We start from the raw sequence: 16,142 nt of genomic DNA, 5'->3' as shown, positions 1-16,142 counted from the left end.
GTTATGATGGAAGGCAGCTGAACCAAAGATATCAGCAACATTTCCCCCCATAAGGTTCACATGACTTGGTAGCTCACCATTGAAAACAAAATTCCACATACCACTTCTGTGACTTTCACATTCCATGCTTTATTCTTTTAGCCAAATGTAAAATGAAGGGTGACTCCTCATTACTGAAATCTCTGAGGATATAGTCTTGAATATTTTCTTGGTTCTCCCATCACTTTCAGCATGTCATATATTGGAATGCTGTGACGGCCTAGCCCAGGAGATCATCAGCACCATAGGGCAAGCATTTGAACTCCGTTTTAAGCAATATTTGCAGTGCCCTTCAAAGAGTCCTGCTCTTCATGATAGGTGAGTGATATAGTAGAAGAATGAAATGAAAGTGCTGTTTCCTTTAATGAAAGAGCTGTTTCCTTGATGAACTGGTGAAATAAACGACAATTCCATTTGCAAAAGAGAACAACTGACTACAAAGTTTCTTGGGAAATATGACAGTCCACAGAACTAAGATTGTATGTTTGGAAGCTAACGTGCTGGCTCCAAACCACTCTTACCTGAAGCAGGAAACACAATCATGATCAAAGCTGTTTCATTGCCAAGTACCACTTGAATAGCATCTATTCTATCTCTTCCTCTGTGCACTTTTGTTGGGTCTATGACAGTATTTTGGGGAATGAACAGGTAGATTGCAGGTTCCTGAAAAATTAGATTCCCTCAGTGGGAGATCCTGTTAGGACATTGTTGGTATCAATACATGTTACATAAACTTTGAAGTCATGTTAAGAGTGGGCATTTCTTAAACATTTGTGATGAATGTTGGCTGGTTTGTGGTTTGTGGTCTAAAGTTTGTGACAGATCTTTGGCTGGTTTGTGGTTTATAAAGTCAAATTCAGGGTGGGTCAACCAGCACGAATTATCTATGAACTTTCAGGCTTTTCATGGAAGTTCATGCTGGTTCTTGAGCGTTTCCAGACTGTCTCCACTCAATCAACATCTTTATATAAATTCAAAGCAACAACTTGGAGGGCATACAGAGGAGCATCTGAGGGAGTCTCCTGTGACTTTGAGGTCTCTAGCTTGCACAGGATCCATTCTATACACTCCTGAATCCCCTGCAGCTGCAAAATTACCACCTGACCAGATGGTCATTTCCCCAGAAAGCACTTTCCTGGGAGCACCTTCTTTTTTTTTGTGGGGGTGGCATAACTCAGACCCCGTAAATCCAAACTTGGAAGGTAGGTAGAGGATAGTCAGCTGGAGATCCTCTGAAAGTTTGGTGTTTCTAGCACACCAGAGGGCTGTTGTACTGCCTCATGACCCTTACAAACTGAGCCAGTTTGTGATGGTCTGTGCTTTGAAATGGGGTACAAACTATGCACCAAACAACATTTTTCTTGTTCATGTCTATTCCTAGATATATAGTTAAAGCACCTGATGTCAACTTGCAGAAAAAATACAAATTTGTCTGAGATATATGAGTAGAAAATAGTGAGTTGTAATAGAAGAAGAGTTGGTTTTTATACCCCACTTTTCTCTACCCAAAAGACTCTCAAACTGTTTTACAATCATCTTTCCTTCCTCTCTCACAACAGACACCGTGTGAGGTCAGTGGGGCTGAGAGAGTTCTGACAGAACTGTGACTGAAACAAGGTCACCCAGCTGGCTGCATGTGAAGAAGTGGGGAATCAAACCTGATTCTTCTGAGTCCACTGCTCTTAACCACTACTCTATGCTGGCTCTCCTACCACTATTGTGCAAAGGAAACAGTTACAAATAATGTCCATTATTGTAATTCTGAAGATATATAGGCCAATTGGAAATCTATTAACCCAACTCAAGTAGTCTCACAAAATTTTGGATCAGGCTGATAGGTATGGTTGATATAACAAAGAAGTTATACATTTCAGAAACTGGATATATTTGCCACCATTTGCATGTTCTTATGGTATGGTGAATCTGGGAGAACCAAGAAGCAAAATAACAGAGCTTTTTTTCTCATAGGATGCAAAGTTTGGACGAACTTTGGTTAGAAGAAGAAGGCGAGGCAACAGACCACCCTTATTACAACAGCATTCCAAACAAAGTGCCTCCCACTGGAGGCATGGTTGATGCGAGGCTCAAAACCAAGTTCCCTTCAGATGATGTTCAGGTAGGGAATCTATGATTGCTCCCCAAGGATGGAATAAAGAGTCAGACACAGAGTACTGGTATAAAATTGGGCCACTTTATTCAATATTCTAATAAACAGCAAGGATACCCCTCCAGTGGCCTGGCCAGGGCTAGGGGTCACCGCGACCACTCCCCTGCCATTAACGGGTGAGAGACACAGCCCCCCAGCCAGAGCTGAGTGTTACTCAGCTCCCTCCAGGCAGGCCCAGCAGGGAGGCACGCACCAGAGGGCCCAAACCCAGATGCACGTCTCGCCAGAAAGGCACCCTCTACCTGAGCCTCCCGGACAGTCTGCATTCTCCAAACCCGGGTCTTCAAATCCGAAGGCTGATCATGCCAGACCCCAAATTCCCCAAAATGGGGATGCTTCACAGTCCTCCCCTAGCTGCATAGTGCCCTAAACCCCAAAAACCTGCCACTAAAGTGACCACCTATTTAACAGCGCCTCCTGATAGCCAAATCTTCAATATATATCTTGGTTTATTTTTCAAAAAAATGACCAGATATGATTTAGGGATTCTGAACAATTCTTCATTCTGTATATGATGGAAGAGAGATACTGCAGCTTCCCTAGCTGCCCACTGTCCTACCTCCAAGGATACTGGATTTGCAACTTTTGAATAGGGCATACATGTATAAAATCCAATCAGTATCCTAGAAATGAATCCAGAAATTGTTAGTGTAACCTAGGCCTACACATGTATTTTATGTTCGTGAGCTGTAGTAAAACACTACATCCATTTAACAAGTATTACATCTAGGGACCTCAGAGGCAGAGCAAGCATGGCAGAGAAAATAGACTCTTGCTTTCTGTACTGGATAGCCAAACTTCATTTTGTTACTTCACTAAGTTTAGAAACAGATTCTGATATGAGATCAGTCATTAAAGAACCTCACTGTAAAAATGGTATGCATATAGAAGAGATACATTGGCTGCTTACAGACCGCTGGCTCAGGGCAGCATCAAGCTGACCCAGAAGTGAGCTGATCAGAAAAGGAGCCCCTGGGAGCATGCAAATGTGCGGCCCACCCCCAGAATATTAGCCCATCTGCCGCTGCCCGGGTGTTTTCCGGTTGTCCAGATGGCCAAGGAGGCACCTCAGAGCTGCTTCAGATTTTAGGTATGACTTCAGGCATTGCACCTTTCTGAGGTGGCTCCCAGCCAGACCAGGATGGGGTGAGTACGGGACGGGGACAGCAGGCAAATGTGTGCATTTGGATGCGCTTTTTAGTTCCACTCGCCTGCCGTCCTCAGAGCAGCTTAAACCTCCTGTCTGTAACCAGCAATTGACAGCTTTTGTGCTAAAAGTATATGCCTGGTGGTTTAATGGAAGATGTCAGAAATGTTTATGTCTAGAAGTTTGTCTTGGGCTATTTAGAAACTTGTCTTGGTAAATATTTTCCTTTACAAGTAAATTATGGACATCAGGATGTGGTTTTTTTTTATCATTTATCAGAATTGATCAATTAGTTGAGGTTTACAGATAAACATGAGAAATTTCTGACATTGCCCTTGTAAAATCAGAATATGGGTTGGATCTAGACTATATACAGTGGCAGAATGGAGCTTTCCTGCCTCCCTACTCCCACTGTAGCCCGCTGATCTGCACAAAGTGCTGCTTTTGTGAGGATAGAGGACCCTGAGGAATACATGGAGGGGTCTGCAGCAGGATAGAGGATTGGCAGAAATTTAGTCTGGATTTAACCCTGTGAGAAGAGTCATGATTAATGTTAAATGTTAACTTCCACTCAGTTTCTCACTATTATCAGAAAATTTATGTATATAAAAAACTGGGAAAGTCAGTAATTTTGTATGTATTATTTGTGCAAATTATTAATCATTGCTCATATGATATTGCACTGAAAGAATTAAACTATTTAAACATCAGGGAGACCCAGCTAAAATTATACATGATCAAGCTCTGTTGGCAAAAGTGCTGGAATAAGCCTTGATCCTTTTATGCTTATGCTCAGAGTTTAACCAAGGCATCTGTTATTTCATTGGAAAGCAGTATCATCATCATAGAAGACAAAATTAGTAGAAAGTCCCAACTCTGACATGAGATAATGTCTTATCTTTGGGAAGATATGTGGGATCGCCATTCCTCATTTCTGGGGTTTTTTTAAATTGCATGAAAACACTATTGGATTTATTAGGCTGACAAGTTTATTCCAGAAAAGGATGATTGAACTGGAGGAGTTCGTTTTATAGATGTAATATACCTACTTTGTTATTTAGAATTACAGGGGTTAATAAAACAGGAAAGGAGTGCAATTTCTCTGAAGGTCATCATTACTCTCATCCTCCTATGCAAACTCATTCATAAAAGAATGCTCAATCATAGTGTCATACATGATGAATGAACGAAGACTGGGTTTGGGTAGAATTGCATCTGGACCAATCATAAAACAGACCCACTGAAAATGCATTACAGTTTTTAAAGGTAGAGTTTGCATGAAGAATATTTTTACTACCACCTTAGTCTGCATCTGCAATGGGAAGAGAGCAAATATACTACCAGAGCCATCACATAAGAAACATATTTGGCGAGGATTCACAACAAGGACCCAGCAGGCAAGGTAAGTGGGGTGCCAAAATGTCATCTGGCGTTATGTATGCTGATAGTGAACCTTGGTTAACAGACAAATCCCATGGCTGTGTTTACAAAATTCCTTTCAACAACAGCAGTGGAAAGATTTGGCACACAGATGGGGAGGGGTAAGAAGACAAGGAGAGATGCAAAATTTAAAAAAAGAATTATGTATATGAAACATTTTAGCTTCCTTTTCCTTTGTTATAAATGTATTCTATACAAATGTGCTATTTCTACAACCTATTAAAAGGTGGAAAGTACTATCAAATCACAGCTGAGATGGCTTCTCTAGAGGATTTTCAAGGCAATAGACAGAGGTGGTTTGCCATTAAATACATAGAGAAAATTATCAGGATATAATTCTTTCCTTCTTATTTTGTATGAAGCGTTTTGAGCAGGGGTGGGCATGAACTGGCTCATGAGTCAAAATTTGGGCAAAACATGGATCGGTTTGGCATTTGGGAACTGATGTTCAGGGAAGGCACATTCCCCAAACATTAACCAACTGTTGACTGGTTCAGTATGTCTGTTCAGGGCTAGCTATTTAAACCTAACCACTGAGTGGGGAGCAAAAATAAAGGGTTAAATGAAGCTCCTTTCTGGGTGATCTCTGCTCTCTTTCTCTCAGCCACAGTGAGCTGTGGCCAGGAGAAAGGGGGAAAGGAAGTCCTGTGCTGGGTGATTCCCCCAGCCCCCGCTTTTGCTGGCCATGACGAGCCATGGTTGGGAGAAAGGGGGGACTGAATTTGCTGAACCAGTTCAACTTGTGTGAGCCCATATGGTTTGAATTTGGTCCATGGGCCACCCTGAACCAAACCATCTGTTTTAGGTTCATGCCTATCCCTAATTCTGAGACCTGAAATCAAACATATTTTATTAAACAAAGAAGGTCCAGTTTTTTTAGGAGAGTTTTATGATAGTTGAGGGCTGTCAGGACAAGCTATTGAGTAAGGAGTCAAGAAAAGCCTGATTAGTTCAGGATGCACATGTGACAACCATATCATAGCAATGACAATGACTATGCCTAGGTACGCTATGGACATCATATAGTTTACTGCAGAGCAGTGGCAGCTTTCAGTAGAAGTCCTCTGCAATGGGTAAAAACTTTGTGCAATAGGTGACCTCCAAATTTAACAACCACAATATATTGTCAAAGTGATATGTCCCTGCCCTGATTTGGATAGCCCAGATTAGCCTGATTCCATCAGATCTCAGAAACTAAGTAGGGTTGGCCTTTGTTAGTAGTTGGGTAGGAGACTACCAATGGAACCCAGAGTCATGACATGGAGGCAAGCAATGGCAAAGCATTTCTGAATGTCTCTTGCCTTGAAAACCCCACAAGATGTGTGTCAGATGATTTTGAGGGCTTCAAATGGTCTATGGGACCCGAAAACCTATATCTACCAGTCAGAATATGGAGTTGATGGCCAAAATGTAGTTCCATGCAGCAGTGTGCAGCCTGTTAAAAATGGAAGCAAAAAAAGAGTTGAGTGCTTTGGATATTTTCCTTTCTATTGGGACTTGTTAGTTGTTTCAATGTGATAACTATTGTCTGTGTAGCTCTTATGCAGAGGAATCTACATGACAGTTGTCTATGCCCTTTCCTTGCCTCAGCCAGGGGCCACCATTTACCCTAGTACCCACTCCCCATATCACCGGAAGGTTAAAAAAAATGGTCGTTAAATTGCTATTGTATTGTAATGCCATAGTGATATAGCAATTATTTTTTACAAACCTCCAGTGACTCAGGGGAGGGGGGAATAATGGCTGCAACAAACAAGGAACTAACAAGTGCCAATATGGGAAGGATCTTAAAAATTCACACCCTCCAGTCCACATAAGTCCGCAGGTTTACTTGCACTGAGATCTTTGCAAAAAGATGATATTGAATCAGATTTGGAAAGGCCAAAGAAAAGCAGGGAGAAACTGGTAGGTGGATGATTTAGAGGGCAACGTTGTGTGGATACTAAAATAAATAAATTAATTAAAATTAAAAAACACTCCAGTTTGGAAGCCAAACCAGAACAAACTTCTGTGTAGAAGCACCCCTTATTGTCTATCTTTTTCCAGATGCTGAATGCTGTGTGAAGTGCTGTCAAATTGCTTCCAGTTTATTAATTAATGACCTCTAAGATGCCATATTATTAACAGCCTTGCTCAGGTCTTGCAAATTTAGGGCCATGGCTTCCTTTACTGAGTCAAACCCTCTCATGTTGGGTCTTCCTCTTTTCCTGCTGTCTTCAACTTTTCCTAGCACAATTGTCTTTTCCAGTGAGTCTTGGCTTCTCATAATGCGATCAAAGTATGATAGCCTCAGTCTGGTCATTTTAGCTTCTAGGCAGAGTTCAGGATTGCTATATGCTAGACTGGGATGAGAGGGTGTTTTAATGTTCACAGGATCTTTGGACATCTACAGCACGTCTGAAGGAAAGTCTAATGTCACACCACCAGGAGAGATTGCAACCTATGTGAACACTCAACATATAAATATGGAAGTTCTCCAGGCACTTCAGGCAGATGCTGAAAATCTATTTAGTGGAGCAACAGAAAGCACCAAAGACAGCAATCCAGGAAAAGATCTTTTTGACATGAGTAAGTTCTTTTGAAAATGTCAGTTTGAAGTATGAGTCCTACCTATGACAATTATTACTTTCTGCAGGGCTTTTTTTTTGAGCTGGAATGCACTGAAACACTGTTCTGGCTGACATGAGCAGCATTCCGGCTGACCACGTCAGCGTTCTGGCTCACCCCAGGCAGCTTCCCAGCTGGCTGCCAGGCTCAGGGGACCAAGCTGCACTTGAATGGAGGCCTCCCAACATCCCGCTGGCTGTGAAGCTCAGGGGCCCCAACCGCATTTGCACTTGGGCCTCCTGTTGTCACACCGGCTGGGGGACCACAGGAGGCCAAGCCACGCCTGCGCAGGGGCCTCCCATCATCACACAGGCCAACAGAGCTCAGAGGGCCAAGATGCGCCTGTGCAGGGGCCTCCCATCATTGTGTAGGCTGGTGGAGCTCAGAGGCTGGCCTATGTGATGATGGGAGACCCCAACGCAGGCGCGGCTTGGCCCTCTGAGCTCCACCGGCCTGCGCAATGATGGGAGACCCCCCCACACACACACGTGGCTTGGCCCTATTAGCTTTGTCAGCTTGTGCAACAATGGGAGGCCCCCGCGCAGTCCAAGCTGTGCCTGCACGGGGGTCTCCCATCGTCGCACAGGCCTGCATAGCTCAGAGGGCCAAGCTGTGTGATGCAGATTCAGCAGTTTTTAAAAAGAAGAAGATGATATTGGATTTATATCCCGCCCTCCACTCCGAAGAGTCTCAGAGCGGCTCACAATCTCCTTTACCTTCCTCCCCCACAACAGACACCCTGTGAGGTGGGTGGGGCTGGAGAGGGCTCTCACAGCAGCTGCCCTTTCAAGGACAACCTCTGCCAGAGCTATGGTTGACCCAAGGCCATGCTAGCAGGTGCAAGTGGAGGAGTGGGGAATCAAACCCGATTCTCCCAGATAAGAGTCCGTACACTTAACCACTACACCAAACTGGTGAGTTGCTCCCATCCTCTTTCTGTTCCTTTCTTCCGTTTCCTTTGTTTTCTCTTTCTTTCTCCCTTTTTTCTCTCCTTTCTTTCACTCCTTCCCTCACTTTTCCTTCCTTCCTTTCTCTCTCTCTCTTTCATTCATTTTTTCTTTGTCAGTTTTCTTTTTCTCCATTTGCTTTATTTCCCACTATCTACTCTTTCTTTCTGTCAGTCTTTCTGTCAGATCCGGGAAATTACAGGCCAGTCAGTCTGACTTCAATGCTGGGAAAGTTGGTAGAAAGCATTATCAAGGACAGAATGAGTAGGCACATTGATGAACATGGGTTATTGAGGAAGACTCAGCATGGGTTCTGTAAGGGAAGATCTTGCCTCACTAACCTGCGACATTTCTTTGAGGGGGTGAACAAACATGTGGACAAAGGAGGCCCGATAGATGTTGTTTACCTTGACTTCCAGAAAGCTTTTGATAAAGTTCCTCATCAAAGGCTCCTTAGAAAGCTTGAGAATCATGGAGTAAAAAGACAGGCCCTCTTGTGGATCAAAAACTGGCTGAGTAATAGGAAACAGAGAGTGAGTATAAATGGGCAGTCTTCACAGTGGAGGACGGTAAGCAGTGGGGTGCCGCAGGGCTCGGTACTGGGTCCCATGCTCTTTAACTTGTTCATAAATGATTTAGAGTTGGGAATGAGCAGTGAAGTGGCCAAGTTTGCGGATGACACTAAATTGTCAGGATGGTGAGAACCAGAGAGGATTGTGAGGAACTCCAAAGAGATCTGTTGAGGCTGGGTGAGTGGGCGTCAACATGGCAGATGCGGTTCAATGTGGCTAAGTGCAAAGTAATGCACATTGGGGCCAAGAATCCCAGCTACAAATACAAGTTGATGGGGTGTGAACTGGCAGAGACTGACCAAGAGAGAGATCTTGGGGTCGTGGTAGCTAACTCACTGAAAATGTCAAGACAGTGTGCGTTTGCAATAAAAAAGGCCAACGCCATGCTGGGAATTATTAGGAAGGGAATTGAAAACAAATCAGCCAGTATCATAATGCCCCTGTATAAATCGATGGTGCGGTCTCATTTGGAGTATTGTGTGCAGTTCTGGTCGCCGCACCTCAAAAAGGATATTATAGCATTGGAGAAAGTCCAGAAAAAGGCAACTAGAATGATTAAAGGGCTGGAACACTTTCCCTATGAAGAAAGGTTGAAACGCTTGGGACTCTTTAGCTTGGAGAAATGTCGACTGCGGGGTGACATGATAGAGGTTTACAAGATAATGCATGGGATGGAGAAAGTAGAGAAAGAGGTACTTTTCTCCCTTTCTCACAATACAAGAACTCGTGGGCATTCAATGAAATTGCTGAGCAGACAGGTTAAAACGGATAAAAGGAAGTACTTCTTCACCCAAAGGGTGATTAACATGTGGAATTCACTGCCACAGGAGGTGGTGGCGGCCGCAAGCATGGCCACCTTCAAGAGGGGGTTAGATAAAAATATGGAGCAGAGGTCCATCAGTGGCTATTAGCTATTAGCCACAGTGTGTGTGTGTGTGTGTGTGTATATATATATATATATATATATATATATATAAAATTTTTGCCACTATGTGACACAGAGTGTTGGACTGGATGGGCCATTGGCCTGATCTAACATGGCTTCTCTTATGTTCTTATGTTAATATTTCTTTTTCCCTGTTTGCCTTATTTCCCACTCCCCCCTCCTCTCTCTCTCTCTTTCTGTCAGTCAGTCAGTCTTTTTCCTCTATTCACTTTACTGCTCTTTCTTTAAGCACTACACCATGCTGGCTCTTGTGATCGAGTAGTGTATTGGAATTTGATTTTTTTTTCTGGGTTGCCTATATATTTATGTCTCTCTCTCTCTCTCTCTCTCTCTCTCTGTATATATATATATTTCTGGACTTTTCCCAATGCTAGAATATCTTTTTTGAGGTGTGGTGGTTAGCACACCTCAAAAAAGACCAAACAAACAGGACCAAACAAACAGGCATATAGGTTGAGGCCCTTCCCCTGTCTCCCAGCACTGGTATGTAGAGGTTTGCTGCCCTTTGGTCTGATGGGCTAGACTTATAACTACATTTTCTCTCTGCCCTAACTGCAGTAGCTAGGTCAAATACCACAAGCAGAGTGGACTTCATGGACTGAATCTTTGTAAATTGCCCCCTTTCATTAAATCTCTGCAGTGTTGCTACATCTCTTACGAAGGCTCCCCTAAACTTCAGGAACAGGTTTGGGGCATTGTAGTGACTGCAGTGAGAGGTGGAAAATGGCAAAAATCTGTGCAGTGGACTGTGCTCAACTTACATTACTTTGAACTCAGAGCAATATTTTGTTGTTAGAAACAATGCTCTCTCTCTCTCTCTCTCTCTCTCACACACACACACACACGCACGCACACACACGGTAGCACAGTTAAATTAGTGTTATGCATACTATTCAATGCATGCAATCACTAATGAGTACACAACTTCCCTCCTCAGTCATTGCCACTGTGTATGTACATTTTAATGCTTTCAAAAGAATGAGTTTCCCTGCAATATATTGTTAAAGCATGGGAATACTTTACAGCTTGAAATAAACCAAAGCAGGAAGATAGCTGTGATCATTAGCAAAGGAACCCTGTTTCCCCACAACAGTTCTCTGCCTGGACCTGTTTTCTTTTGCTTTTTGCAACCGAGAGATTCCCTTCTCTGGTACTGATGCTCCAAACATCCCTTAGGAGAATTAAAACAGCAATTGATGGCATAAGGAAGGAATCCACTGGGCTAACTAATCAAACCATTTAGTGCAGGGGTGGCCAACGGTAACTCTCCAGATGTTTTTTGCCTACAACTCCCATCAGTCCCAGCCATTGGCCATGCTGGCTGGGGCTGATGGAAATTGTAGGCAAAAAACATCTGGAGAGCTACCGTTGGCCACCCCTGATTTAGTGTCATCTTCCTTAAAACATTGTATTTTTGTTCCACTTGTATTATGGTTCCACTGTCTTATGTACTCATATGTCATAGTAGGAAGCAGTAGATGAAATCTGTCATAAAACCTCCAGATTCCATCTCCCAGAAATGGGAAGGTGTCACCTCCAGTTCAATTTCTTGTTCTTGCATTAAACATTGATTAAAGCTTAGGCCTGCATTATGGGTGGAGAGGGAACATCTGGTGTTTGTCAGCAAGTTGCTTTTGTACCTTTGGATAAACATTTCAGGAACCAAAACATCAATTGTTTACCAGGATGGCATGCCAGTACCTTCCTACTTCACAACACCCTTGCAATTCATGCTGTAATTTATACTCTATATAAGAATAGGAAAAGATAACTCTCCCTCATAAAATCTGAACCATCTGTTATGATGTGGTCAAGTTAACTAAACTTCAAAGGTCTGGATTTTGTGTTAGCTGGAGGGTTCCCAGCTGATGCAAATTTCAACCCTTTAAGGGGGGGGTATTGTTAGTTGAGCTGTTTGATTCAGCTCTCCTTAAGCATGGGTTATGTCTGGCTTACAATGGGACTTGAAATGATTGCCTGCATTTACTCCAGAAGCATCATGTAGTAACTATGTCTTTGAATATAACTGTGTAGTTAGAACCATGACTGGTAACTCTTTTATTTTTTGTATCACTGCTAAGTTCCTTTGAAAATATTCCATGCTCTTTAATAAATACCCTTTGATTACACTGGGTATTCTGTACTTCAGAAATTACAATTAAATTCAATGTCTTAGGCCAAAGCATCCACCTACTGGTAATTTGTTTTATACAAACTCATTCTGCAAGTGTCCTACCTTGCAGGTTTGACATTCTAGTTCAATCCCAGAAAGATCAGGATTTTGTCCACTGGCTTCTGATCATAGGGAGGCTCTAACGTGATGTTGGCAGTCTATCCACCTGGTTTTGTGAGGACTCGCACTCCAGGTTCATTGTGTAATTTTGAGCTCTGCCCTTCACACCAAGGATCCCCTGGAAAGCTCAGACCTTGAATAAAACTTCGTTGATCTCAAAGGTGGACTCTATTCTGTTGCTTCAGACCAACACAACTACCCACCTGGATCTTCCTTAGAATAAAACATCTAATATGTAAAAATGAGAGATGCAGGTCTTCTAAATAACTTCACAAGGGCTGTGGTAAGACCAGCAGCTTGGGGTGCTCTGGAGGCAGCACTAAGTACTCCATTGCATTTTGTGACAGAGATTTTCCATTAGACTCCCACCCTGATCCAGTCTCACCATGCACTTGTTTTATGGTTGACCATTCAAAATAGTGCTGTGCATCAATCACTGAGCCTGAAGTCTGGTCTTTTTTTAAAACAAACAAATTTGACCTTTTTTTGGAAAACATTTATTGGGTGTTCATGTGTGCTCATGGATTTATGAGCATATGCTCTACCATTTTAAAAAAAAGAATGGTGAAACCGGAACTAAAGGTCCACACCTCCAAATTGGTAAGAGCATGCACCTGGAGAGTTCAGACATCCAGAAACACAGGATGAACACACAGGGATCCATTAGCACTAGAATTCCATTTACTGCATATCCAACTCATCTTATGATGAGGTGAATGTGACTGGGGAATGGCTGCCAGATGCGGCTGTGTGACCAAGCCCTTTTAATCCATTAGGAGAAAAAAACTATATTGGGCCAAAATGCCCATCTGATCACAGCTCTGAAGATGTTTTATAACCCTTCTTAAGCATAAAAAACCATTCTAAAGCAAAGTATGCATCAAAAAGAATGTTTGCACTGGATTTCATCTGCCATGTGGCTCTTTTTTCACTACCTGTATATGTTTGATCTACATTATCACTAGGCCCTTTTGAAGATGCTCTCAAGAACCAAACTCTTGGACCCATTTTGAACAAGGCTACCTCAGTGGAATGTACCAGTCCTCTTATGACCAGAGCAGCTCACATGGCAGTAGCAGGAGAACTGAGCACAGAGCCCTGGTATCAAGGGGAGATGAGTAGGAAAGAAGCAGAGCAGCTCTTAAAAAATGTGGAGACTTTCTGGTTAGGAAAAGCACCTCCAATCCAGGATCCTATGTGCTAACTGGACTACACAATGGACAAGCAAAGCACCTTCTTTTAGTGGATCCTGAAGGAACTGTAAGTATTTGATCCAAAAATGGTCTTCAAATTGAAGTCTGTTAGCATAGACCTTTTCTATGGTAAATACAGTCAAAAGCCTTGGGGAAGCTTGGAGGCTATTTAAAACTACAATCCTAGAAGCTCAGATAAAATATATACCACAAGTTAGGAAAGGCACAAACAGGTATAAGAGAAGGCCTGCATGGTTAACAAACAAAGTAATGGAAGCTGTAAAAGGTAAGAAGGACTCCTTTAAGCGGTGGAAAGCTAGTCCAAGTGAGATTAATAAAAGGGAACACAGGCTGTGGCAAATCAAATGCAAGACTGTGATCAGGCAGGCAAAAAGGGACTATGAGGAGCATATTGCAAAAAACATAAAGACCAACAATAAAAATTTCATAAAATATATTAGAAGCAGGAAACCAGCCAGGGAGGCAGTGGGGCCCGTGGATGACCAAGGAGTCAAAAGATTACTGAAGGAGGATAGGGAAATGGCTGAGAAACTGAATGCATTTTTGCCTCCGTCTTCACTGTGGAAGATGAGAAGTGTTTGCCTGCTCCAGAACCATTTATATTGGAAGGGGTGTTGAAAGACCTGAGTCAGATTGAGGTGACAAGAGAAGAGGTCCTACAACTGATAGACGAATTAAAAACTAATAAGTCACCAGGTCCGGATGGCATACATCCAAGAGTTCTGAAAAAACTCAAAGTTGAACTTGTGGATCTTCTGACAAAAATATGTAATCTTTCATTGAAATCTGCCTCCGTTCCTGAGGACTGGAAGGTAGCAAATGTCACCCCCATCTTTAAAAAAGGTTCCAGAGGAGATCCGGGAAATTACAGGCCAGTCAGTCTGACTTCAATACCGGGAAAGTTGGTAGAAACCATTATCAAGGACAGAATGAGTAGGCACATTGATGAACACGGGTTATTGAGGAAGACTCAGCATGGGTTCTGCAAGGGAAGATCTTGCCTCACTAACCTGTTACATTTCTTTGAGGGGGTGAACAAACATGTGGACAAAGGAGACCCGATAGATGTTGTTTACCTTGACTTCCAGAAAGCTTTTGATAAAGTTCCTCATCAAAGGCTCCTTAGTAAGCTCGAGAGTCATGGAGTAAAAGGACAGGTCCTCTTGTGGATCAAAAACTGGCTGAGTAATAAGAAGCAGAGAATGAGTATAAATGGGCAGTCTTCGCAGTGGAAGACGGTAAGCAGTGGAGTGCCGCAGGGCTCAGTACTGGGTCCCATGCTCTTTAACTTGTTCTTAACTTGTTGAAGACAGGGCCATGTCATGACTGAACTGTGAGCCCCATTCAAACTTAAATTAGAAGCTAGATTGCCATGGAACACACACTGAGATGTAAAAACACAACAATCTTACATTTAAATGCAAACTATGAAGATTTGGGGTGGAGTTTGGAAACCCAAAGGAAAAGTTTTACAATTAAGATTTAGATCTGGAGAAATCTCCAGGCCAAAACAAGATTTGAGAACTGCGGGGCAACAGCAGGGTGAAAGTGGTGTTGATACACATTCCCACAAAACAAATGTAGAAGCTAGAAGAAACCGTGAGGCAAGACCGAACTGAAGGTAGTATGTATTGTAGAAATAGCTTTGGAATGTGCACCAAGAAAGGGTCAAACTGCTAGTGTAGAAAGGGCCTTAGAAAGCCAATATCTTCCCTAATATTGTTTTACTGTTATCTTCACCCACATGATGGGGTATTCAGGTCAATCTAGACAGAATTAGTTTCCCCCTAAGGGAAAATAATATACAGGGTTTGTATAATCATGGGTTTATTTGCCAGTGAGATTGCATAACAGAGGGTCAGCAACAAGAACATGAGCCTCTTGCAAACATGTTCATTCAGGTCCGAATTCCAGCTGGGTCCAGACCTGGTGAGCTTCCAGCTATTTCTGTCAGCAAGCTCCATTAGCCATGTTTAGTCTTTCAGCTCCATCCCATGGCAAGTATGTGTGAGAATCTCAGGTGGTTTGGAACAAAATGAATTCTTGCTGCAGCTAAAAACCATCAAATAAGCTAGTGAATTTTCATGGTATTCAAGAAAGAAGACATTAACTGTAGAAACCTACAGTTAATGAAGTTGTGCTTTTTGCAGATCAAACAGACTTATTTGCAAGGCCAATTTTTCTCAAGTGGAGCATGTCATATACTCAAACTGATGATTTGTTTGTAATTTAAAATTTGCAGTATTTAATAATAATAATAATAATAATAATAATAATAATAATAATAAATATTATTATTTATATCCCGCCCTCCCTGCCTAGGCAGGCTCAGGGCGGCTAACAACATATTCAGATAAAAAGTTATACAGTAAAATACAGTAATTTTAAAACGACATTAAAAGTTATACAATAGTTTAAATCAACAGTGTCTTAAAAAACCATTCCAGTTTACATAATTTAACAGGAACAGTAAAAACATAAGAGAAGCCATGTTAGATCAGGCCAACGGCCCATCAAGTCCAACACTCTGTGTCACACAGTGGCAAAAAATTTTATATATACACATACACTGTGGCTAATAGCCACTGATGGACCTGTGCTCCATATTTTTATCTAAACCCCTCTTGAAGGTGGCTATACTTGTGGCCGCCACCACCTCCCGTGGCAGTGAATTCCACATGTCAATCACCCTTTGGGTGAAGAAGTACTTCCTTTTATCCGTTTTAACCTTTCTGCTCAGCAATTTCATCGAATGCCCACGAGTTCTTGT

General features: G+C 42.4%; 1 protein-coding gene across 1 annotated transcript in view; it reads left to right on the top strand.

Moving 5' to 3' along the window:
- Positions 1-16,142, top strand: part of SHC3 (SHC adaptor protein 3) — a 107,522-nt gene that overhangs the window by 77,238 nt on the left and 14,142 nt on the right. Inside the window, 6 exon segments of the mRNA XM_060235485.1 lie at positions 231-357; positions 2,008-2,155; positions 4,659-4,755; positions 7,167-7,361; positions 13,124-13,294; positions 13,297-13,418. Coding sequence (XP_060091468.1) covers positions 231-357; positions 2,008-2,155; positions 4,659-4,755; positions 7,167-7,361; positions 13,124-13,294; positions 13,297-13,418 — 860 coding nt within the window.

This window comes from Heteronotia binoei, chromosome 4 (assembly GCF_032191835.1).
Source record: "Heteronotia binoei isolate CCM8104 ecotype False Entrance Well chromosome 4, APGP_CSIRO_Hbin_v1, whole genome shotgun sequence".
In the NCBI taxonomy this organism is placed as follows: domain Eukaryota; kingdom Metazoa; phylum Chordata; class Lepidosauria; order Squamata; family Gekkonidae; genus Heteronotia; species Heteronotia binoei.
The sequence above is the reverse complement of the archived record's forward strand: the minus strand, read 5'-3'. Positions and strand labels throughout refer to the sequence as shown.